Genomic DNA, 24,593 nt, shown 5'->3' on the forward strand with positions numbered 1-24,593 from the left:
AATAATCTTTTTACCATTCTACCTTACAACTTTCAATCGATTGTTTTGTGATATAGTGTAAACCAATCGATTGAGTTATCATTCAATCGATTGTTTTGAAAAATCAATCGATTGAATTTCAAGGAAACACGATTTGGAAGCCATGGACGAACGTAACGAGATCAAAGTTAATTTTTTAATCAATTGGAATTATTAGGATGAATGGAGGATATAATTGGTTGTTATTTTTGTATTTGATTGTTAATAAATATAATAGATAATTGATAAAATAATAATTTATAAAATAAAAAACTATTTTTATAATTAAATAAAATATATGGAGTTGATTTGTAATTAAAATTAGTTCAAAAACTATGTAACAATTGATAAAAAAACTCTAAAAACATGTTTTCTATTTGGACCACTAAATGATCCAAAAGTTCCTAGACCACAGAATCCTGTGCCAACAAACTCTTAGCTATAGTACTATGTGCTCTGCTATATATATACACATAGCTGTACTTGTAAAACAATTACAATAAGTAATCCCAGTTCATTTTCATTACTTTGTTACGGTAGAACACATAGCTATAATTTGTAATTTAATGTTTGAGCATGTGACTAAATTGTGATGTTTCATTCAGACACCCTCGAATTTGTTGATAAATAAGGTGTTATTTGTTGATGTTACATTTGTCCCGAACAAATTTCCACCTTGAATTTGATATCTAATTAAAAAATTCAATCCAAAATTTACATTATATTATTCTTGTTGGAATGTTAACTATATTTAGACCCTTTTTTCTTATGTTCAGATGTTAACCATTTATGTTTTTACACCTTTTTGTCTTTTTCTCTCTATAATTGCTCCCATGATTTTAATTTGTATTTGCACAACAACCAATATAATTCCGCGTCTCTTATTTATTTTTTATTATCTTGTGTCCTTACAAAAAGAAAATTGAATACCCTAAAGGCTTCCACTCGGAAGGATCAAGGTAAGTTTTGGTGGTTAAGAAATTATTTTAATTTTTTAATTTATTTGTGAGTAATACATATATTAATTATCATTATAAATTATACTATTTTAAATTAAATGATATATATAATAGTGATCTCATTTATTATTATAAATGTTAAATTGAATAGGTCATAATTACTTTTGATTTGAAATTAAATGAGAATAAAATCTGATATTATTTTTTGTTTCTTAGATAATTATCTTTTGGATTTTAAATATATTATCTTTTGGACTTTAGATACTATTTTATTTGGGTTTTAGGGTTTAATGGTACCATATTCAAATATAAATAATGCCCTTTAGAGTTTCGGTTCCCAAGATACCAAAATCGTCTTAGCAACTCCTTTACCATCAGAGAAGTTGTAATTCAACCGCCTAGAATATAGAAAGCTTTGGTTGAGAAAGATCGAAAAAACCACAAGATCCAAACTCTTCCAATCATAATTCATGTTTATGAATTCAGGTATGTTTTTGCATTATATTATATTTTTGGTGATTCAATATGAGTTATTGAAATTGATTTATTCCAACAAGTGATATCAGAGCCATCCGTTAAGAAATTCTGAGAAAATTCCAATAAGTGGTATCAAAGTCATCTATGATTAAATCATTAATAAATTGTAAATTTATTTTATTTTGATTTGAATCTTAATTTGAGTCTGTTAAATTAGATTCAAATATGTGTTGCTTTTGGATTGTGCAGCACATGTTAATAAAATTAAAAGAATTTAATTAATTTTTTTATCATAGACACTGCACATCCATAAATTTAACATATTTATCATAAAGTTTTTTTTGCACATCCATAAATTTAACATATTTATCATAAAGTTTTTTTTGTATGCACTATGGTTTAATCTGTAAATATAAACTTAGTTTTTTTTTAAAGAAAAAAAGTTCTTCATTTGTTTATCATTTTTTTTATACCATTCTATATGGATTCATTCTTTTGGCAAATTCATTATTTTGTTTTGTTTTGTGTGGATGGAATAATAATGATTCTAATTTTAATGAATCAAAAAACTTTTTGACATATAAATTTGTTGAACAATTATAATCATGTCTTTTTTAAAGTCTGGAAAGATACTATTAAGATTTAATTCTTTTTGTGATTTAAATATTTTTTTAATTGTTACATAAAGAAAGTAGTAACAATTTGGATTATTATACTACCTATTTTATAAAGATTTAGTTTTAGAACAAATTGATTGAACATTATGCTGTCAAAGTAGCTTCTTTTGTGAAAATTGATTTATTTAAAACATTAAGAATATGGTAATATATAATCTATCTATTTTATTATATAAAAATCGGATTTCTGCACTTAATGATGGAACTGACGTGGCATACTTCTAAGAGTGTTTTTCGATTTATTTTTTTAATTTTGTAAAGCAAATCAATTATAACTAATTAATGATATCAATTAATTAATTTGATTATATATTCAAATCTCACAATTTATTATCATTTATATAAATTGATTAATTATAATTAATTATATCAATTAATTAAATTAGTTAATTATAATAATTATTTGATTTAATTTTATTGGAGTAAATATCATATTATTTCAGTAAATAATAAATATAATAACAAAATACATGAATTAATTTAATTAGTTTATTTTTTCAATGTCATCTATTTATAGGAGATCATAATGTGTTTTTTATTCATTTGTTCTCTTTTCTCTCTTTCTCTCTCTTGTGTTTAGGGTACAATTTTTGTAATTTATTTAATTTTTATTTCTTTTATCTTTACTTATACATTTTATTTTTTATATTTTTTAAATATTTTTGTCTATTTTAGTTGCTCATTATTAAGCACATATTTTTTTTCTTCTAACTTTTGACTAACAAAAGAGATATGTCCTTTTTACGGTGTTTTAAAATAAAATGCATTATAATTTTAGGTTATTTCACAATTAACAATAATGCTTGATTATTTCTTTAAAAATAAATTACATCATGATTTTAGGTTATTTCACAATACATAATTAATGTTCATAATACTAAATTACTCTAAATTTTCTATTTTCGATGGTTAGTAGTTAATTCCAAATTGAAAAGATTATGTTGAATTGTTGAATAGTCCAAGTATAATTAAGGTAGTTAATTTAGTTTATTTGTTTATTAATATATTTGATCAAAAGCATGAATGATAAATAAGACAAGAAAATAATTAGAAAAATAAAATGTTAGTAATTACTTAAAATAAATAAAAAATAAGTTATAGAGCATTATTTTATTTAAATTATTAATAATTAGAAGAATAGAAGATCGGTAATTTTTTTAAATAGACATTAAATTTAGTTTTATGGTACTAATTTATTTGAATTAGTAATAAAATTTTATAATTTTCAGATTTATATCTATTCAATTTATGTATTTTATTTTATTTTACTTTAAAAGAAAATTAAAACGTGTATTTTTAATTATTTTTTAAAAAAATATAGTGAAATGAGTTATATCAGTTATAATTAATTATCTATAATTAAACTAATTGATTGTGTTAATTTGTAAGATGAATAACACATATATAATAAATGGTGTGAAATTAATTATAATAGGTTAAAAATTAATAAATAAAAAAAACTAAAAAAGACTTTTTTTATTGTCTTTTAATTTGATAGCTACACATTTTTATTCATTCACTTCTTCTTTTTTTCTTCTTTTTACATTTATTTCTTTTAATTTATTGAACCAAATTAAGTATCCTAATTATTTATATTAATTAATTAAATATTTTTTAATGAGTTCTGCTAACTGTATCCTTAGAGCATAGGCTATAAACATTATAAAAAGAAATATTTTATAAAAATTATTAAAAAATAAATATTTTTAAAATGTGTCCTTAAGAGATAGGTTAGCTAAATTATTTTTTAATTTAATGTGTTTAGTTCATTCAACTGTATTAATTATAACAATTAATTATATTTAATTTGATTTTATTAGAATAAATAATATTCTATCATTTAATATTTTATTTGATTCATTAAATTACATCAATAATAACTAATCAAATATTTAATTTAATTAGAATATATATTAAATTATTTAAAATTTTGTTTAATTCGTTAAACCACATAAATATTAAATGATTTAATAAATAATATATAAGGCAATAAAATAAATAAATTCATTTAAGATTTAATTATTCTGTTGGTCCCTATAGTTTTGCAAAAGTTTTAATTAGGTCCTGTACTTTTTTTCTTTTTAATTGAGTCCTTGCACTAAAATTTTTTTTAATTGGATCTCTACACTTTTTTTCCTTTTATTTGGATCTCTGCACCAATTTTTTTTAGTCAGGTCCTTATAAAATTAAGCTAATTACTGTTAAGAGGGGCCTAATTGAAAAAAAATTAGTGCAAGGACCCAATTAAAAGAAAAAAAAGTATAGGGACCTAATTGAAAATTTTGCGAAACTATAGGACCAACATAATAATTAAACCTTCATTTAATTTATTTTATTATCTTATTATTTTATATATATAAAATAAAGATTTAATTATTCTATTGGTCCCTATACTTTCGCAGAATTTTTAATTAGTTTCCTATACTTTTTTTTCTTTTAATTGAGTGCTTGCACCAATTTTTTTTTTAATTTGGTCCTTATACTTTTTTTCTTTTATTTGGGTCCCTGCACCAATTTTTTTTTTAATTAGGTCCCTATATAATTAAACCAATTACTACCAAAAGGAACCTAATTGAAAAAAAAATTGGTGCAGGGACCAAATTAAAAGGAAAAAAAGTATAGAGACCTAATTGAAAATTTTGCGAAATTATTGAGACTGATAGAGTAATTAAACCTAAAATAAAACGAGTATTAATTAATTGATACTTAAATAATACGAGTATTAATTATTGAGAAGGTAACGAGTTTATACTATGTATTAATTAATTGATACTTAAATAAATTATTTAAACTGGTCACATATATTTTTTAATTGTTCTCTTATTAGTATGGTCCAGTAAATAAAACGGGTATTAATCATTGTAGTCAATGAATATTTATTATTTTTAAATAAATTTATTAAATTTATTTAAAAATATCGAAGAATTCCAATTCTATATGCTACGATTTTATTTTATTATTAATGTATATATACTCCTATATTATATATTTTATGATTCCTATATTCTTAGATAATATTTTTAAATTTTTTATTTTTATTTTTTATTTTTAGTCATTATAATTTATTGTTTATAGTCATCAATTCAATTTTTTTAATTTAATAATTTAACAATACGTTTTAATTATATATAATTAGAATGTGCTTTTTATCCCTTTTTTTTCTACTTTGTGCTTCGGATGTAATGTTTATAATTTTTTTATTTTTATTTTTTCTATCTAAATTTTGCTAAATTTTTTTATAATTTTGTTTTATATCAATTATTTTTATGTATTTTGATTAATAGAATTATTTTATTTAAAGACATTTTAATTTTTTTATAATATTTTTATAAAAGTTGATTAATAGGTTCTTCTTCAAAAAAATTTTCTTGAAATTTGATTAATGAGATCGTATTTTAATTTTTTCTTTTATCTTTTATATTCATTGATTATATCAATCTTTTGTTACAATATATTTTTTATTTATTTCACACATTATTTGTTTTACCTTCTTTTACTTCTATTAATTGTTCTCTTTATTTTATTTTTAATTTTTTATTTTATTTTTACTCTTCATATATAAATTTATTATAATTCATCACATGTATGTTCTTTTTGAATTTAAGTGATTCATTTAGTGTTTAACCACTTATTTTCGATTAATATTATTATATATATAAAAAATGTGATATTAATGTGATCGATATTATAACAATGTGATATTTTTTAATTTAATGTGATATTAGCCATTATTATATATATGAAAACTGTGAGGCATTTAGTGTTTAACCACTTATTTTCGATTAATATTGTCATAACAAGGATATATGTGACTTTATGAGAATGATATAGCTTGAACTTTAGTTATCTAAGAATTTACTAAGTGGCTAAAGTAGTTTTAGGTCATGAACCAACAAATGCTAGCAATTGAAATGATAAAAAAGACCATCCAAATGAATATTCGCCGGATTACTTGCAATTTGAGATTAAATGGGGATCTGTAAAACTTTTACGAGTGAATACCTGTCCACGTGAAATAGACTGGGATGGGGATATAGGTACTCTCTTCAAGGGACCTGTTAAATCCACGCGAATATAAAATTACTGATTTATCCTTTTTATATATATCAGTCTCGCCCTAAAATATTATATTATATTATTATGTTGGAAGATGTTTTTATATTTTTTTGAAAATGTTACTTTTTATAATGAATATATTATGAGTTGTGTTGAATTATATATATTGAACTGATTATTTTATTACTATTATATTATAGTTTTTTTGTTAATTTTTTAAAAAAATTTCAAAGAATATCCATAGATAATCATGGGTATCTGCATTCGCTAAGGGGATAATCAAATAGGGAGACTTGCGATGAAGATGGAGAGCGGATGGGAGATTTTTTTTTTTTAAACGGGAGTGAAAGACGAGAAAAAGGGTCTCCCGTGTCCACACGAGTATCTATTACTATATCTAACTAATAACGGAAATTCAATTTGAGTCGATTTGAGATAAGACACGTGAACTTTATCTGCATTGGATTTTTTTTGTGACTATCTGCATTGAGTTTTTTTTACTCTTCATTGATCTTACTCACTTGAGTTAATATTTTGAGTCATTGCTGTAATAAATACTATACTATTAAATTTGATTATATTTAGTATATATAAAAGTTAGGTATATTTACAGTAGATTTTATAATCAAACTAAAAAAATTTTAATTATCATTTTTTAATTTTAAATACTATTTACTATCTTAATAAAAAAGTGAATAGTAATAATCACTCACATAATTAAAATAGATCATACTAATATATACATGACACTACATATATCAAAGATTATTATATGTTATAAATTATTTATTTATTTTTTTAAAGATAATTTATATGTAAATCAACTAATCTTTATAACATACGATCTATTGCATAATGTTTCTCCTCTTAATATGAATAAATTGATGAATTTAATATACAAAATATAATTTATATTATTTAACATACGAATAAGTAACTTAAGTCATTATCTAAGACAATAATATAATAATACAAATACCTACATATTTATTAGTATTAAAAAAATATACAAATAATTTACATAATAAAAAATTATGAATAATTTTTTAAATAATAATAAAAAATAAGATCACTATTTTTACATACTACAAAATTTATAAAAAAAATTGTAGACAATAAATCAATTCTCAATAAATTATACATTAGCTTTGTTAAAAAAATTAAATTATATGTTAGATATTATTATTTGTGTACTAATGTGTGTGTATGTGTGTGTGTGATTATTAAGTTATAATTAATTTCTAACTCAATTTTTAGTAATTGAAATTTAAATGATTGAAATTATTAAATGTTGAATATTTTGTATCTAACTAATTTTGTTTTTGTTATTAAAATTTTAAAAAAGATGAATTGTTAATCAATTATGAATTTAAATTTAAATTTAAATTTAAATTTGTGTAAGAAAATATTTTGATTTTTTTTCACTAACCAGAATTAATTTTGAAATAAAAAATTATTTTGTACATCATATTATAAGATAGTGCAGTCATTCATTTTTTTTAATGGCAATTATTGCCAAATAAAATGATATAAAAATAGAGAAAAATATATTACCAATCTAGGAATAATGATTTATTTTTTAATAGAATATATTATATATTTAATAACAAAAGTTATTATAGTTTTTTTTTACACAAACTAATATTCAACGACGGTATTTTGATAATATTATCAAGAAATATTAATCAATCTAATAACTTTTTTAATGAGATAAGTTTATAAATTTAGAAGTTTGAAAATCATGTCATAAAATATAAAATTTTAATGTCATATTGTTTGACTTCCTAAATGAATATGATACCAACAAATAAAACTGCTACAATTAAATTTCAATAAAGGCAAATTTTCATAAGTATTGCTATTATCAATGAGAATTGTTCTACTTTCAAGACAAATACTATTTTCTTTCACTATATTTTCCAACTCAGTTAAGATAAATATTAATTATTTTAAAAAAATTTAATATTAAAAATAATTAAATTTTGATTTTAATTATAATTTTATAAAATATTTATAGTAATAATTATTATATATATTTTTTGTTTAATCTATTTTAATAAAAAAATTATATATTTTTATTAATTATCTCGTACGGTGTACGGAAATATACACTAGTTCATGTAAATATTGGTCAGCCCAAAGGAAGGTCTATATTTGGCCGAATTACATACACATATTGATGGTAAATACATGTTTGGGTAGCTAATTAAGAATAAAGTAATACTTATTATTATTTATGCGGACACTAATCGGCCCAAAGGAAGTTTATTGTTTGGACAAATAATAAGCCTTGCACACTTTTGTTTATTTTTTTATTAATTATACGATCAATAATCGGCCCAAAGGAAGGTTGTTGTTTGGCCAATTAATAGAAAATATATGCGATACTAAATAAGTTGCAGAGTTTAAGTCTCAATGTGTGCATTCAGTCGATCCAAAGAAAGGCTTAACATGTGACAGAAATTTTGACAATATTTTATTATTGCAATGAGAGTATCACTTACAATTAATTTTTCTATCCAAAGATTAAAAATTAATGTTGTTCTAGATATCTCAATATAGATTTTTTTCCCATTATTTAACTAATATTTACTGTATGTTCCTTTTTATTCTAATAAAGAAACTATAGCTTCAACTACCGATGTTTCTTTACAAATTAGCAGTATTCCTATGCTTAATGAATCAAACTTTAAAGTTTGGAAGGTTACTTTTGAAATTGTTTCAGTTGTATAGATCTAGATATAGCTCTTCGAGAGAAGAAACCCACTTCCACTCTAGAAAATCTCAATGAGGTTAAAATATAGAAGTGGGAGAGATCCAATCGAATGAGCATTATGATCATGAAACACTCAATTTCTGAGGTGTTTCGAGGCCCAATTACTGAGGATAAAGATGTCAAACAGTTCTTGAAAAATATTGAAAAATTCTTTGCTAAGAATGAAAAGGCGGAGGCAAATAGCCTTTTGAGCAAACTTGTCTCCACGAGGTATAAAGGCGAAGGGAACATAAGGGAGTACATTATGGAAATGTCTCATCTTGTTTCAAAATTAAAAACATTAAAGTTAGATTTGTCTGAAGACTTACTGGTGCATTTCATTTTGATCTCCCTTTCTGCACACTTTGGGCAATTCAAAGTACGTTATAATACTCTGAAGGACACTTGGTCCTTAAATGAGCTTATATCTCACTGTGTGTAAGAAGAAGAGAGGCTACATCAAGATAAGACTGAAAGTGCTCACACGGTTTCATCTTCTCGATATAAAAGAAAGCGTGATACTATTGCGAATGTGCTTTCTCAGCAGAAAAAAGTTAAGAAACAGGATCAAGTTTCAACTTGTTTTTTCTATAAGAAGGGGACACATGAAGAAGGATTGTACCAAATATGCCACTTGGCGTGTAAAGAATGATATAATTCTTACTTTCGTTTGTTCTAAGGCTAGTTCAAGCTATGCACCTGTTGATACTTAGTGGGTAGATTCTGCTGCTACTACTCATGTAAGTGTTACTATGCAGGATTGCCTGTGGAGCCGAACGCCAAGTGATGCTGAAAGATACATCTATGTGGCAGACAACAATATAGTTACAGTCGAAGCTATAGGAACCTTTAGATTATGTTCCACGAGTGGATTTTATTTGTATTTATTAGAGACATTTTATGTACCGTCATTTAGACGGAATTTAGTTCCTGTTTCTCGTTTGGACAAATCAGGTTATTTTTGTTCGTTCGAAAGCAATAAAGTCAGTCTCTTTTATAATTCGAATAATATTTGCTCTGGTCGTTTGGTGGATAATCTATATATGCTTGATTTAAATTCCTATAATAATGAAATACTTCAAACAGGTACAAAATGAAAACTAAATGAGAATTCGGCATCAATATAACACAAACGCCTAGGCTACATCTCTAAACAAAGAATTCAGAGGCTCGTGTCAGATGAAATTCTTAGATCCCTAAATTTGGTGGACTTTAAAGTCTGCATTGAGTGCATAAAGGGTAAAAGGACAAACAAAAGAAAATTAGGTGCCGAGAGAATTAAAGATGTCTTAGAACTAATACATACCGATATATGTGGCTCATTCCCTACTGTCTCTTGGAAAGGACAACGGTATTTTATTACATTCATAGATGATTACTCTCGTTACGAGTACCTATATTCAATTCATGAAAATTCCCAGGTCTTAGATGTTTTCAAGTCTTTTAAAGTTGAAGTTGAACTTCAACCTGGAAAAAAAAATAAAGCTGTCAAATCTGATTGTGGTGGTGAATACTACAGAAAATATGACGGTTCAGATGAGCAACGTCCCGGGCCTTTTGCTCTTTTTCTAGAGGAGTGTGGTATTGTTCTGCAATACACTATGCCAAGCAAACCTAGCTTGAATGGTGTTGTAGAGCGAAGGAACCGAACTCTTAAGAATACGGTAAGAAGTATGATTAGTCATTCTTCCTTACTTGAATCACTCTAGAGAGAAGTCTTAAAGACCGCAGTGTACATCCTTAATAGGGTGCCAAGCAAAGTAGTTAACAAAACCCTTATAAAATTTGGACTGGAAAAAGATCTAGTATAAAGCATTTGTATATTTAGGGATGTCCATCTGAGGTGCGACCTTATAGGCCACTTGAAAAAAAATTGGACTTATGGACAATTAGTTGCTACTTTTTGGTTACGCTGAGCTTTCACGGGGGTACAAGTTTTACAATCTTGCATCAATGTCTATTTTTTGAAATGGAAAATGCGAGATTTCTTGAGAATGTTGAGTTTGGGGGGAAGGAAATGTTAGGAATGTTGCTTTTGATGAGAATTCTGTAACTGACAATGATCAGGTCCTTGTACCTATTATTGTTCAAGATACAATTATAGTACAAGAGCACAATGAGAATCCTACTGTAGATTTAGTTACAGTATAGGAGAACAATGAGAATATTGTTGTTGCTCAAGATACTGCTACAGTACAGAAAAATAATGAGAATTCTTCTCAATCCCAACCCATACAGCAAGCTCAACAACCTCAAGAAGTGTCGTAGCGTTAAGAAGATCCAACAGAGAAAGGAGAAAATTCATCTGTGGTCTCAAACAAGCTTTCTATCAATGGTATCACAAGTTTCATCAAGTCATTACCTCATATGATTTTGAGGTAAATATCATAAATGAGAGTGCATACTACAAGTTCAGTGGGAGTAAATATATCTTTTTGGTCTTATATGTTGATGACATTCTACTTGCTAGTAACGATATAGGCTTGTTGTATGAAACTAAGAAATTTCTATCGAACAAATTCAAAATGAAAGATCTTAGTGATGCCTCTTTTTTATTAGGAATTGAGATACTAAGAGATCGTTTTCAAGGTATTCTTGAATTATCACAAAAGAACTATATCGAAAAGATTTTAAGTAGATATGGCATGGAAAGTTATAGACCAATGGACACACCCGTAGCTAAAGGAGACAAGTTCAGTCTCAAGTAATACTCTAAAAATGATCTTGAGAGCATAATAATACATGATAAACCTTATGTATCAACACTAGGGAGCTTAATGTATGCTCAAGTCTGCACACGTCCCGATATATCATTCATAGTGGGAATGTTGGGTAGATACTTGAGCAATTCGGGCATGAGTCATTGGATAGCTATTAAACGCGTAATGCATTATCTGAAGAGAATAAAGGAATACATGCTTACTTACCGGAGATCAGAAAATTTGGAGATCATTGGGTATTCTGATTTCGATTTCATGGCATATGGTTGCGAAACCTTATCACTGAGCTTCGTATAGTAGATAACATTGAAAGACCATTAAAGATATTTTGTGACAATAAGTCAGCAATACTATACTCCAACAACAATAAGAACTTGACAAAATAAAAAAATATAGACATTAAGTTCTTAGTTGTCAAGGAAAAAGTTTAAGAAAAACATATTTTCATAGAACATATAGGAACAGAGTATATGCTAGCAGACCCATTAACCAAATGATTGATCCCTAAAGTCTTTCATGAGCACACTGCTCGAATGGGTGTCAATATTTGTGATGCCTTGGTTTAGTGGGAGTTTATTTTATGCTATATGTTCTATGACAGATATGAATTATTTTTCTGAAAAATTAAGTTGATGGTTTATTTCATGTTATGTGAAATGTTCATTTTACAATATTTGTTTTGTGTTTGATCTCAATAAAGTTTTAAAGTTGGACCTGTTGGAGATAGACATGCATGAGATCAATTGGCATGTAATTTCCATATTACTCATCCAAATTTGATCTATGTCGTTAAGTACATTAGGATAGTGATTGTCGTGGTTCAGTCACGACATTAATGTGATAAAAGTTGCGGTGATATCATATCTAATATGTGAGACAGACCAAATTGTAAAGGTAATAAGGGAAATAGCATTCACGCGTATAAAGTATATATATATATATATATTAAATGACTTATATAATGGTGATTAATGATTTCATTTATTGTTATAAATACTAAATTGAATAAGTCATAATTATTTTTAATTTAGAATTAAATAAGAATAAAATCATATATTATCTTTTGTTCCTTAGATAATTATCTTTTGGATTTTAGATATATTATCTTTTGGACTTTAAATACTATTTTATTTGGGCTTTAGGGTTTAATGGGTGTCATACTCAAATATAAATAGTGCTTTCAGGTTTCTGTCTTCAAGATACCAAAGCTGCCTCAGCAACTCCTTTCCCATCAGAGAAGTTGCAATTCAGCCGCCTAAGAATACAGAAGGCTTTGGTTGAGCAAAATTGAAAGAACCACAAGATTCAAAATTTTCCGATCATGATTCATGTTTATAAATTCAGATATACTTTTACATTTAAGTATTTTATTTCTTAATGATTTAACATAGATAATCTTTAGGTTAAAAAATTCTGAGAAAATTCCCAACACTGGTCTCACTCTCACGATATCATATTTGACGTTATAGTGACAATAACTTGATGTTATTGCTGAACATGATCTTAGTAAAAGTTCATATTAACACAGAAATCTGAATATATATGTTAGAATGAAGGATATTATTGAAATATTAGTCATTTATATAATATAGTCAAGTATATACGTAATGTAAGTAGTTTTTGTGGTTGATTATTATTTTATCCCTTTTTTGGTGCGTTTATTATTCAAATTAAAAATACAAAGAGGTATCGACTAGCCAGCTAAAACTAAATGTAGTAGCGGGTGTGAAAGTGGAATCATGTATGTAGAAGAAAAATCAAAAGCGTCCTACTAGATTCTCAATTTCTCACCATATTTATCATCATTATCACAAGGGACAAAACAAAAGCAAGTTATTAGTCGATGCTTGATTATTATAACCAAATTCTTGAAATTTTAAGTTGCTATTTTATTTGCAAGTGGTTTTTTATTTTATTTTTTTGAGAGACTATCTGTAAAGTGGTCTTATTACGCTTGATTATTATAACCAAATTCTTGAAATTTTAAGTTGCTACTTTATCTGCAAGTGGTTTTTTACTTTATTTTTTTTGGGTGACTATCTGTAAACTGGTCTTATTTGATCATGAAGCACCTTTCAAAGAAATGTTAAAAAAATAAATAGGTGTGAACATAACAATTGTCGAAGAAACGAAAGTAAACACTTTCTAATAGCTGGTTGCCGTTGATCAACAAATAAAAATTTTCTTAAGCTTTTTACATTTCTAGTTTGGTCTTTTAACACAATGCAATTCGAGTCTAAAATTTGAAAAAAAGCAGATAAAATTACTTACTCTAATCAAGTGAATTAAACTCAGTTAGTATTTTAGTTTAGTTTATAAAATTTGAATATCAAAGCTAAGAAAAAAAAAAGACAAAAATTACTTACTCTCTAACCAAGCGAATTAACCTAGGTTTGCACATTTAATTTATAAATTCAGCTTAAGTATTTTATCTATACTAAACTATTTCAATATATCATTATTCTTTTTCCAGACCGATAAAATGATAAATCTTTAAAAGAAACAATTCCATATTATTATGTGTTTTTGTCGATTTTTAGCAAAATGATGGTGGTTTGATATCTAATGGTCTGGGAACGAAACCTACTCCTCTATGTAAGTACTAATTTTTTTAAAGTACATCAAAGACTTTTCGATCAAACAGAAACTTAAGAAAATTTGAAAACATAAATAAAAGATTTTGACAATAAATTAACTTAATTTGAATGAATTGTATTGAATCTTAAATAAAACAGTAAAAACGCCTTCGGTTAGATCAAATAAATTTTGACATGGAAGTTAAAATACTAGAAGGTAAAGTCGAACAGAGAAAATAAATGTTGCTTGAAAGATAAATTTGCAAGAAAAGTAAAGTTTGCAGAGAATGTAAATGAAAAACTAAAACCAATAGAAGGAACCTATAGAAAAGTAACTCGATTGCAAACTCAATAAGTTTTTGGGATATGAGTGTACTTGAGTATTTTCTGAAACAAAGTTCCAACCCTTGTTTCTTCGAGTCTTCTTCTATTTATAAGAATCTTCAACCAATCAAATTAAAATGTAACCTCCACGTACATTAATCTATGAGTAACCGTTCTCGCTCGTTGAGTGCTATATGTAACTGCAACCAACTATCTTCATTTATTAACTTCCTTCAATTGCTTCACTCTTTCTCGATGAGTCCTAGTCGATCAGAATCCTCTCCTTCATTGATTGACCATCCTCGATGAATCAATATAGTTATTCTCTACCTTAAAGTTCACAACTTGTTATTTTTTCCGACTAACAAATTGCACTACTAACTTCTTCCTCGACACAGCTGACCTCTGTTGAGTTTGCTGGCCTCTGTCTCGATGCAGCCCTTTTCTTTAAGACACGCGCTTACTAAATCTCGAATCTAACCTTCCTTCGAAATTAATTATTTTTTACTAACAAATTGCCCCCTAGAATTAATGTGTTTTTCGATATCAACCCAAAATAAAAACACTTAATCCTAATTGCTCGATCTTTACTATTATGAAAAATTAATTAACCATAAATGAAATCCATTACCTTTCATTTATTCGTGGCTATTCCGACACGTTTTCCACTATTCTCAATTTCTCTTTCCACTCCTTCACCTTCTTCAAGAAGTTACCCAATTTCAAAGTATAAACTTCAACATATAAAACGGCAGAATACCTTTTTTATTTTATTGAATTGAATTTTCATCATCATTCACCATTAACTTTCTATCTTTCAATATCCTTCCTTTCAAAAACCATCATTCTTTAAAACTATCATCTCTGAACTCTCCCACACGATTTCACCTTCTGCAACCAACTCAAACACTAATAAACCTTACTCACATCTATCAATGGCTTCTTCTTCTTTCCAACAAACCCCATTGACCAAGATAAAGACAAAGGACTTGCAACCCAAACCTTTGAACAACCAAATCTACAAGTATTGAACCAGTTTAATGACGAAATCATTGAAGATCCTCAACTTTTGCCTGCTGACAAGAGGATTCTTATCCCTTTCACTTTCGACGATGAAACGTGCTGCTTCGTTGGCCCTATTTAGACTTTGGAGCGTGCCAACAAGAAATTCGATTTCTTTCCTAACGCTGAGGGGGAAGATTTACTCATCAAACAAGATCTTTTCATTGCCCCTTTTATCGACCCCAAAAAATCCTTCAGAAATAATCCTAAAGTCACCCCTCGAGGAGCTGATTTTCGAGCTTTGTATCGACGTCTCGAAACCACAAAGAGTGATGCCTGGAAGGCACTAGGCATTCATGATCTTCCCCGTCTTTCTCATTTCTCACCTACCACACACCACTAGATGGTTGGAGCAGCTGCATATTTTTGGAACAAAACAATTAATAACTTTCACCTTCCTTATGGAATGGTAGGGCCCACACTACTCGACGTGGTTGCCATTATTGGCCTCCCAACAAACTTCCCCAAAGTAACATGTGATATGCAGCCAGATCGAACCTATAAGATAGCCCAGAAGAACTTTTATAGCGATTTCATCAATCACTATATGGGACATGGAGACGATCCTATGACTGATGAAGAGAGTGTGGCGTTCCTATATTATTGGTTGAATGCCATCATTTTCTGTTCAAGAAGCATTTAAATGCAAAAGTTATTTCTCCCTTTAGCTGCTCTATTGCATGAAGGCTACAAATTCAACTTAGCCAAATTGATTTTGGAAAATTTGTACGATGAATTGGGACATTTAGTTGATTGTCTTCGAAATAATTCATCAGTCAGTGTAAGTAGTCCTCTCTGGCTTTTACAACTCTGGTTGAATGTTGTTTTCAAAAATTACATGAAGCAAGATGGGGGTAATGCTTTAGAAAAACAACATATTGAAGGGTTTCGATTGACCCCTTTTCAACCAAATTTCGAAAATACCAATTTCATTGAAGACTTATTTTGGATTGTCTTCTCTCTTTTTCACTCGTGCAAGAGCTTCAACAACAATGATTTGACGTTCACTCCATTTCCGCGTCGAAATTGTGGACCAGCATGGCTCGAACGTCTTCTCTTTTCATCTGATGATGAAGAAAATGAAGTGGCCAACACAACTTAGGCAAATCTCTTTGCTGTTCAGGTATTTCCGATTGGATTACCTCAATATAAGAAAGAACAGTTCAAGGTAACCTTTTATGCCCTCCACTATATTGCTAGATAGATGGGCTTCTCTCAAGCAATCCCTTCACCTATTCCTCAAAATGACAATGCTCTTTGTCATATCAAATTTAAATCGAACAAAAACATCGAGAACTGCCTCGCCGTCAATCATCAACACTGAAATAACTATTCTCGTCTTCTCTGCGTGCGTAATTTATTTGTTATTAAATCTTTTGTTGAATGGTGGACTAAGTATTATTCTTAATACAGTTGCACTTTAGATGAGATTAAAAATTCTTCAATAAAAATTCTCTAAACTGCTGAAGGCTCACCAAAAAAGGCCCCAAAAAAAAATTGAAGCCACAATATAGCACAAACAACCATAAAAGAATATTCGAAAGGTTTCAACCAAAGCTTCAAAAAAGATAAGCCCCTCCTCGGATTTTTTTTCTAAACTTTCATTCACATTTAGTTGAATTATAATTTGTATTAACCTCTTCGACTTACATTCAGATACAATCATCGAGTAAAAGCTCCTCCGAGTATAATTTCCTAACAAAAAAGGTAAAATTCTTTAATAGATTCGTATATTAATTAATAATAATATTCTATTTCCAACAACTAGTTGCCCTTCAGCAAAGGAAGATTTTTCCTAGGCTAATCCCTGACGCAACAAACTCTAGAACATACCATTAGCATTAAATTAAAAATCTAAGGAGAAACCATTAGCATTTCTTTGTCTTGGAAGGATTTTAAATTCTTTTATGTTGAGCCAAGGTATTTTAAGTTGCTATTTTATTTGCAAGTAGTTTTTTACTTTGTTTTTTTTGGGTGACTATCTGTAAGGTGGTCTTAATTTATGATGAAGCACCTTTCAAAGAAATGTTAAAAAAAAAGAGTAATTACCCAAATCAGTCCCCAAGGATTTTAAAAGCGGACACTTTAGTCTCCAAGAAAAATTAATACACAGATCAATTTCCAAGGTTTTATTTTGGCGGACAAATCAGTCCCCAAGGATTTTAAAAACGGACATTTTAGTTCCCAAGAAAAATGAATTGGGGACTGATTTGTCCGCCAAAGTAAAACCTTGGGGATTGATCTGTGTATTAATTTTTCTTGGGACTAAAGTGTCCGCTTTTAAAATTCTTGGAGACTGATTTAGGTAATTACTCAAAAATAAATAGGTGTGAACACAATTATTGTCGAAGAAACGAAAGTCAAAACTTTCTAGTAGCTTGTTGCCGTTGATCAGCAAATAAAAATTTTTTGGTCTTTTAACACAACGGAATTTGAGCTAAAATCTGAGAAAAAGCAGACAAAATTACTTACTCTAACCAAGTGAATTAACCTCAGTTAGTATTTTTGTTTAATTAGTTTATAAAATTTGAGTGTCAAAGCTAAGAAAAAAAGACAAAAGTTACTTATTCTCTAACCAAGCGAATTAACCTGAGTTAGCACATTTAATTTATAAATTCAGCTCAAGTATTTTATCTATACTAAACTATTTCAACATATCAATATTCTTTTTCCAGACTGTTAAAATGATAAATCTTTAAAAGAAACAATTCCATATTATTATGTATGAGAATTAAGATTGATAATATGAAAGTAAAACTTTATAAAATGACGCATAAAAAATTAAAATGGATTTTTAATTGGATTTGATTTGTTCACATGTAATTTTTTTAATGCGGGGTTGAGTCGTTGGTTTTGTTGCTTATACATAAACAAATAACATGTTTATCATGTTATAAATTAATTAATTAATTATTGCACATGTTTCAGCACTATACAAGTATATAATACTAAGCAAAGAACATTGATAGTTCACTACAAAACGCATATACTTGAGATCCTTTGTGCTTGAGAAAACCCAGAGACCTGAATACATTATATCGATCTAGCTACAACAACTTCCCTCAACCCCTTTCATTCTTTTCTCATCATCTGCCACCTGATTTTAAATCATGGCTGCAAAACTTGAAGGTGGAGCTTATCTCTCTTCTTTTGTTTATGCTATTTCAAAGAAGCTGTCTTCAATACTTGAAGATGACTCTATCCTCGAAGATGACTACTCTACTCAGAAGTTGCTTGAAAAGTTGGATGATTATCTGTATGATGTTGAACCTGTGCTTGATGATGCTGAGCTGAAGCAGTTCGGTAACGATAGAGTGAAGAAGTGGCTTGTTGATCTCCAAGATGCTCTCTATGTGGCTGATGACTTTCTGGATGAACTCTCCACTAAAACTGCCACTGCTACTCCAAGGGATCCAGGTAACTCTTATGACTGGTCTCACTCTGTTGATTCAATTATTGAAGATAGTGGTGTCAATGTCATTGAAAATATAGTTGGCACACTAGAGTCTCTTGTTGAACGAAAAGATAAGCTTGGTCTGGACAAGAGTGTCAAGTTGGACACATCATGGAGAATTCCATCCACATCTCTCGTTGTTAGTTCTGACATATTTGGTCGGGACGAAGACACGAAGAACATAATCAAATTGCTGTTAGATGATACCTGTGATGCTGAATCACTTGTGACTGTGATTCCCATTGTAGGTATGGGTGGGATAGGAAAAACTACTTTGGCTCAATTGGTTTACAATGATGCCAAAGTCATGGAAAAATTTGACACTAGAGCATGGGTGTGTGTTGCTGAAAATCCTGACCCTGTCCATGTTACAAGGACAATAATAGGGGCAATAGATTCTTCTCTCCGTGACCAGGATAATTTTGATTTACTTCAGACTAATCTGAAGGAAAAATTGACAGGAAAGACCTTTTTGGTTGTTTTAGATGATGTCTGGCATGATCAACGAGACATGTGGGAAGATTTCCTAAAACCTTTTCGCTATGGGAATAATGGGAGTAAGATTCTCCTAACAACCCGTAACGAAAACGTTGCTTCTGTGTTCGCACCTATCAATCTACATTATGGACTAAGTTTACTGTCAAATGAAGATTGTTGGTCGGTGTTTTTGAAGCATTCAACTATTTCTACTAATTCTAAACAATATACAACTCTAGAAATAATTGGTAGAAAAATTGTTGAAAAGTGTAAAGGATTACCTTTGGCAGTGAAGACACTTGGAGGTTTATTGCGCAACAAGCATAATGAAGGGGATTGGGAGAATGTACTTAAAAGTAAAATTTGGGAACTCTCCAACAGTAAAATTGTTCCTGCATTAAGAGTCAGTTATCATTACCTCCCTTCATATTTAAAGCGATGTTTTGTTTATTGCTCTCTATATCCCGAGGATTATGAATTTGACAAAGACGAATTAATCCTGTTATGGATGGCTGAAAATCTTTTACAACCAAATGAAAACAACACATTAAAAAATACTGGTTGTGCATATTTTGATGAATTAGTTGCAAGGTCATTTTTTCAACCATCTAGTAGTGAGAGAGGGTTATATGTAATGCATGATCTCATGCATGATCTAGCAACGTTCTTTGCTGGGAAATTCTATTTCAAACTCGAGGGATCTGAGAATCTACACGGGGTAGATAGCAAAATTCGTCATTTGTCCTTTTCTTCATCCACGTCATTTGGAGAGGCCTGTAAGAGAGCAGTACACTTGAGAACAGCTTTAGATTTTTCTTGGTATCGTCAATCAATTGATGTTGAAGGCAAACCCTGGCTGTTACAACAACAATTGAGAGTTTTGTCATTTCCTATATATTCATTGCCTGAATCAATAGGTGAAATGATTTATTTGCGTTATTTAAATCTGTCTAAAGCATGGATTGTGACATTGCCAGAGTCAATATGTAAATTATACAATCTCCAAACTTTGAAGTTGAGAGATTGTAGACATCTAGAGATGCTTCCCAGCCGCATGCAAGATCTTGTGAACCTACAACACCTTGATATTCGAGGTGTTTCTCTTCTGAAAGAGATGCCGAAGAAAATGAGCAAGCTAAAGCATCTAAACTTCTTAAGTAATTATATCATCGGCGAGCATGAAGAGAATGGAATAAGAGAATTGGGAACACTGGACAATCTTCATGGTTCATTACACATTCTCAACTTGGAGAAGGTCAAGAATAGTGATGAAGCTTTGGAGGCAAAGATGGGTAACAAGAAGCACCTCAACACTTTGAAATTGCAATGGCTTCCATTAGGTTACATTTACACCGATCATGTCAAAATACTTGAAGAGTTACAACCTCATGAAAACTTGAAAGAAATATCAATTAAGGGTTATCGGGGTGAAACATTCCCAGATTGGTTAAGCCTTTCTCGCTACTGCAATATGACCAAATTGAGTCTGAATGATTGTGAGAATTGTTGTGAGCTTCCTTCGCTGGGACAGTTACCCTCTTTACAGCATCTGAAGTTTTCTCAACTTCATGGGGTGGAGAAAATTGATTTGGCGTTTTACAACAATAGTGGATCGTTTGAGCAGGAGACACCTTTCAAATCTCTTAAAACTCTAGAAATTTGGCACATGAAGCATTGGCGGGAGTGGAATTTTCCTGATGAGTTTGATGGTTTTCCAAAACTTAGAAAGCTTTCAGTGAGAGACTGTTGGAAGTTAAGAGGAAGTCTGCCTGCTCACCTTCCGGCTCTGGAGGAACTTTGCATTTTTAATTGTTCAGGGCTTGTATGTTCGCTGCCGAGGGCTCCCAAGATTCAACAATTACAAGTTTACAGTAATCCGGTACTATCAGTATCGCGCACGTTAGAAATTTCAGAAACCCAGCTGGCGCAACCCCTGTTGGAGTGGGTCCCCCACCTGCAATCGCTACGTGCGGAATGTCTGGAAATCTTTAGATGTCAGTCGCTGAAATCAATTTCAGCAGATTATTTGCCGGCTTCACTAACGGAGATACGTGTACGGGAGTGTGATTCACTGTCGTCGGTTCAATTGGGGCCCCTTCCAAATATCAAGAAATTGACAATTGCTCACTGCCCAAGCATGGAATGTGTTGACTTGCCACAGGCTCTTCCAGGTCTCCGTTATCTACTGATCTCAGGGTGCCCCAGTCTAGTATCCTTGCCGGCACTAGGGTTGGCTGCGCCCCACCTGGAGGAGCTGCATCTATGGGATTGCCCAGAAATCGATTGTTTTGCTGACAAGTGCCTCCCGGCGAGTTTGAAAACTCTTCAAGTCGTGCAATGCGAGAAACTAGCGAGGTGGATGACATCAAAGGGTTTGCAGAGTCAACGCCTTACCCGTCTTGATATTCGTGAATGGTTTGATGTAAAGTCGTTCCCAAGTGAGGGTTGCCTCCCTGCTTCTCTTGAGTATTTAGAATTGTGGGAATTTCCAGATCTGGAGACGCTTGATTGCAAGGGGCTTCACCATCTTGTCCGCCTCAAACATTTAGAAATTGGTGACTGTGAAAAGCTTGCCAATATCACCCAAGAATGTTTACTTCCCTCCATAGCAAATATCCGCATGGGGACAAAATGTCCTTTGAGTCGTAAGCTGAAAGAGATGGAAGACCTACGGAATCGTTTTGATACTTTCGACGACTGTAAGTGTTTTTGCTCTGATCTTCCCTAAACTCAGTGCTCTCCAATTACAATGCTAACTGTTTGCATCACCCATTTTCGTTCCGTTGTTAATTAATAAACCAACACAATTTTATTATCTTTTCATTCTTAGCCATTTCTCTGTAGGTACCCGTTTCACTACAAGTTTAGTTTTTAAATAAATTCTTCTTATGTGGGTGCCAATTTTTCCAATTTTTTAAGGATAACAAATTAGATGCTTAGTAAAGAACAAAGAGTACACTTTTTTCATGATGGCTTCTTTATTGCTTACAGTATTTGTATGGTTTATTTCAGACTTGGGCCATGAATATGATTCCAATCTCGAGTGATTCTGATTTTACACCAATGAATGTGCAATGAGAGCGGTCACAGGCTACAGTTGGGTACGTACTTCATGAAATATATCTTATTTTGCTTCATTTGTGAAAAGTCATTCCAATTTCCAATTAGCAAGAAAAAGGCTTACCTTTTTTATGCAAAAACCAAATGTTAGTATCCCAATATACTTCTGTATGTCATTATCAACAATCTCTGATATACTCATAGTCATAGGGTGTCATATAGTTTGTGAGTTTTAAATGAAATGAAATGTTGGTTTTCAATAAATAGGGAAGATTGAAGAGTCAACATTAACACATGGCTGAGGCAACGTGAGAATTTGGGTGCACTGAGGTAAGTTTGCATTGTCCATGTCTTGCGATGCTACTACCTCTTGTGCTGTCTGTACACTTTTATTGACCTTATAATCCTACCTTGCTTTGTTCAGGTTTATGAATGGAGCAACTTAAAGAATTTGCTTCTGCTGCAAAGAAAGCAAATAATCAAGGTTACGTACAGTCTATAGCTTTTTGTGTCCATGTTATGCATTATTTATAATTTCCATCATTCCTCTTACTTGTTCCTTGATGTATTTTGACTTTTGAGAAAGGTGCGGCTTCAAACATCTTGTTTGTGTGTTGGCCATTATATGTTGGTTGTGCTTACTGAAAGACCTCAGATGCTACTAACTGATTTGACAAAAATTAAATTCATCAAATATATGTACATAATCACAGTGCTAGCTCTCTAGACTGATGCTTTCATTTTTCGTAGAACATTGTTTTCTATAGTAAACTTGACAATTAAAAACTAAGGTTTCCTATACAGGTATTGCGCTTCCTTGAGACCTTGAAAGCAGTATGATTTCTTCCCTGAAACTGTTGAATCTATGATGGGCACTGCCAGCATGTGTAACACATAAAAGCTGGTAGCATATTCTGTGGCTTTTCATCAATAAAAATCCTCTGCCAGTGAACACCAACAAATGAAGGAAAACTTCTTGAATCCTCAAGGAGGAAGAGCTTTTTTTTTCATGTAAATCTTGAACCATTCAAGTGATTCTGGGATATTTAAAAAGTAATGCGGTCTGCACGAATAAAAGGCAAAGGTGATATCTGGGGGCATAAATTTCTTCCTGATAGGAGATGGAATTGATGTTCCAACATCTTCAAGAGGTATCTTGTTTCATTCTCTCCAAAAATTATTACATGTTTTCCAAATGTATATATATTCAGGTACCTAAGCTTATATTCAACCAGAGTAACTTGAATTGATCATCCATATATACGTGCTATGTCTCTTCTCATTCTGCTGTTTCAATGGAAGCCGAAAAACAAACTTCTGTGTCTGAGGTTTCGCTTTTGCTTCGTGTAAGTAAAAGTCATTGAAATGCTCATTGTGTAGCTGATTTGGTGGAGAGGGTCAGTGAATAGAGTTCATTTTTATTAGATCTTTTTCAAATTTGTCCCGCTATCAATGTCTGCCTTGAATTTGATAACTAATTGAAATCCAGTCCAAATTTTACATTGTATTATCCTTTTTATAATGTTACCTGTTTTTAGACCCATTTTCTTATGTTTAGATGAGAAGATGATTGTATCTACCATGAGACAGTTAACCTTTGAAGGCTGAGGTTTCTTGTAGCAGAGTACTTTGGATAGGTCTATGAGTGTTTGGATTTTTTTCTCTCTCTCCTTACTATTTATTATGGTGTAAATTTGCTTGCTTTATATATACCTATTATATCCATAGGAACTATATTATCAATATGAATAAACACTTGTTATTTTGTCTAAACTTAAGCTTGCTCTTTCCATTCTTGTAACTCTATAAGCATATCAGAAACTGGCAAGGATATCCATGTGCTCCCATTGCATACAAGTGAGAAGGTGTAGTGTATCTCTTATGATGGCGTTCTAAGAATCTCATCCTTGTAATCTTATCATTCATCAACATAAATTAGAAAACTAGTAACCGTTTAATTAGAAACTAGACTAAGACT

The 24,593-nt window shown here is 30.0% G+C and overlaps 1 protein-coding gene across 1 annotated transcript in view; it reads left to right on the top strand.

Moving 5' to 3' along the window:
• Positions 1 to 24,301, top strand: part of LOC127741647 (putative disease resistance protein At3g14460) — a 27,985-nt gene extending 3,684 nt beyond the window's left edge. The window contains exons 2-6 of the mRNA XM_052254616.1: positions 18,722 to 22,254; positions 22,568 to 22,656; positions 22,883 to 22,945; positions 23,040 to 23,099; positions 23,420 to 24,301. Of these exons, the coding sequence (XP_052110576.1) occupies positions 18,735 to 22,254; positions 22,568 to 22,602 (3,555 nt within the window). The 5' untranslated portion in view covers positions 18,722 to 18,734 and the 3' untranslated portion in view covers positions 22,603 to 22,656; positions 22,883 to 22,945; positions 23,040 to 23,099; positions 23,420 to 24,301. The remainder of the gene's footprint in view (positions 1 to 18,721; positions 22,255 to 22,567; positions 22,657 to 22,882; positions 22,946 to 23,039; positions 23,100 to 23,419) is intronic.
• Positions 24,302 to 24,593: the final 292 nt, after the last annotated feature.

The sequence above is a fragment of the Arachis duranensis genome, chromosome 9 (genome assembly GCF_000817695.3).
Source record: "Arachis duranensis cultivar V14167 chromosome 9, aradu.V14167.gnm2.J7QH, whole genome shotgun sequence".
In the NCBI taxonomy this organism is placed as follows: Eukaryota; Viridiplantae; Streptophyta; class Magnoliopsida; order Fabales; family Fabaceae; genus Arachis; species Arachis duranensis.